General features: G+C 35.8%; 1 protein-coding gene across 1 annotated transcript; it reads left to right on the forward strand.

Annotated features, from left to right (window-relative positions):
• The first annotated feature begins 617 nt into the window (after positions 1 to 617).
• On the forward strand, positions 618 to 1,888 carry LOC132890347 (uncharacterized). The gene is made up of 5 exons (XM_060927158.1): positions 618 to 621; positions 807 to 1,184; positions 1,352 to 1,435; positions 1,526 to 1,615; positions 1,809 to 1,888. The coding sequence occupies exons 1-5, from the start codon at positions 618 to 620 to the stop codon at positions 1,886 to 1,888; spliced, it is 636 nt and encodes a 211-aa protein (XP_060783141.1).
• Positions 1,889 to 2,320: the final 432 nt, after the last annotated feature.

Genomic DNA, 2,320 nt, shown 5'->3' on the forward strand with positions numbered 1-2,320 from the left:
TCACATAACACTGAGCCAATTCAGAATCTCAAACTTTATTTCTAATCATATGAACATATTACTGATTTAAGACGTTCAGTGGTCTGAAAGGCTAAAATGCTCAATCGTAATGCTGTGTAGATTCACTGGATTTTGTTTATTACATTTGTAGCTTGTAACTTGTTTCTTTCACATCTTGATTTGTAAATCTGGAAGTTGCTCTCGATAAAAGCACATGGACGAAATAAATATAAATTAATTAGATTTTCTTCTGACGTTATCAACAATGCTGATTGAACGACTCACGCAAGATTTTCTTTCAAGCTGGTTATGATTCGGGCCTGAAAATAAACTTCAGTGAAGTTTCCATTCCACGTGTGAGTGCACAGAAACCACTGGAGCTGAATGGGGTGAGATGTGGTTGGGTCAAAACACTGCGGGGCTTATTGTGTCTGCTTTTTTTTTCCTTTTAATTAGAAAAAAAAATCACATGGTGTATTTGGGGCGTGCTCAGTCCAGACGAGTGATAGTATAAATAAAATCCTTGCTTCATGCACATTCATAATCTGATTATAAATGAGATCGAAAGGAAATTTAAAATGACTGGATTCTGTATTTCAGTTTTGGTCTTTAGCACCATGTGTGAGTATTTTATTTTTTCTCATTCTGTTTATTGTTTCTTTAGGATTACTTTTAAGGACCAGACTATATCTCAAAAAATAAATAAATAAATAAAATAAAAATCCTGGAGCTGATCAGTCGTCGGCAAATGTTGTTAAATTTATTTGTTGCATTTTTCACAAAATTAATGGTTGTGTTTTTTCTAGATCCAGTCCAGTCTGGTAGACGCCGGGTTACTGCACAATCCCCAGAGCCAGATGTTTATCAGCCTGATAAGAAACTCATCATGGATATCGGAGTCTCGGCGACTCTGCAGTGTTATATTTTTGAAGTCGAAGTTGAAGAAATGATCTTTTTTAAGCAAGAAAACAGAAAACAGCCTCGAATAATCGTCAGATTCTTTAACGCTGCTCGAGAAACGTTTTACAATGAATTTCAAAATCCTCGTTTCCAGTTTAAAAATCATACGACCTGCTTCAATCTGACCATTTTAAACCCCACGCTGTCTGATGAAGCCGTGTACTACTGTGCACTGACGAGACCCGACCCTGTGTTTGGAGAAGGAACTGATTTAAAATTTAAAGGTAGGATTTCTACTGAAATGAATAATGTGCTGGTTAAATGTAGAAACGTTTCGTTCTTCATTACTGTTAGTGTGTGAAGGAGTGAAATGTTCACTGTGTTTGGTAACTTTAACAACACGGCATTCAGGGTTTATTTTTAGTCTGTTATTCATGATAAATGTTTACAGGTCAGAGTTTTACCACTGAATCAGAAACATCGAAACCAGCTCTGTGTGATCACAACACGAACATGAACACACAAGAGAAAACAGGTCAGATGTCTCATAATTTTATAATTCACAAAAAACTGCGTTCATGGTTCATAACGTTCTCAGAAGTGACCAGATCTCTCCACTCCTCAGTGCTCGGTTTGGGAACGGCTTTGGGTTTGTGTGCACTTCTGATTTTCTGTCTCTTTTATTTCATCCTGAGGAGAAGAAAATGGGATAAAAGTAAGTGATTCTGTGATCAGATAATGATGACTTCAGTTCACTTCTGTCACTAATCGGCTTTTGTTCCATATTAATAGTGAAGGCTTCAACAGAAGGTTCAGCAGGAACGAGGGAGGTGAGTCTGTAGATTACAGGTGATATAGTATTTATATACTCTTTTGTAATTCTGGTTAAATGTCGATGTGTCCTTTAGTTCTGGAGAAATCTCACCTCCAATCACATTTCCTGACTCATTCATCCTCTTTATATGCTGCTACATTCATTCAGTGCTAATTATAATGGTTTAGATTTAAGATTCACTCACATTATACAAACCACTGACACGCTGTATCCCATCTGTTACTCTGGACTATTTATTTATTTATTTATTTATTTATCTTTCTCAGGACTCTCATGTAGACTCCTGGACTTACGCAGCTTTACAGTTTCCCAAGAAGGGAAGTGGAGTTTGTTTCTCAGACAAGTTGGTGTACTCTGAAGTGATGTATATGAAACTGTAAAATATTATACAACTGTGTCCTATTCTTCTTCTTCTTCTTCTTCTTCTTCTTCTTCTTCCATCAAAATGATTATTAACAATCAATTACATAAAAAACGCAAATCTGTACATGACTGTGATCACTTGAAAAATCAATAATAAATGTTATACTCTCCTGTTGTGTTTTGTACAGATGTTTTCTGTTGTCTGGTTTATTTTATTCTGTA

This window comes from Neoarius graeffei, chromosome 8 (assembly GCF_027579695.1).
Source record: "Neoarius graeffei isolate fNeoGra1 chromosome 8, fNeoGra1.pri, whole genome shotgun sequence".
Lineage (NCBI taxonomy): Eukaryota > Metazoa > Chordata > Actinopteri > Siluriformes > Ariidae > Neoarius > Neoarius graeffei.

Coding starts and splice junctions, on each gene's coding strand:
- LOC132890347 (XM_060927158.1), top strand. Junction 1,185..1,351: donor AACTGATTTAAAATTTAAAG/GTAGGATTTCTA, acceptor AAATGTTTACAG/GTCAGAGTTTTACCACTGAA. Junction 1,436..1,525: donor GAACACACAAGAGAAAACAG/GTCAGATGTCTC, acceptor TCCACTCCTCAG/TGCTCGGTTTGGGAACGGCT.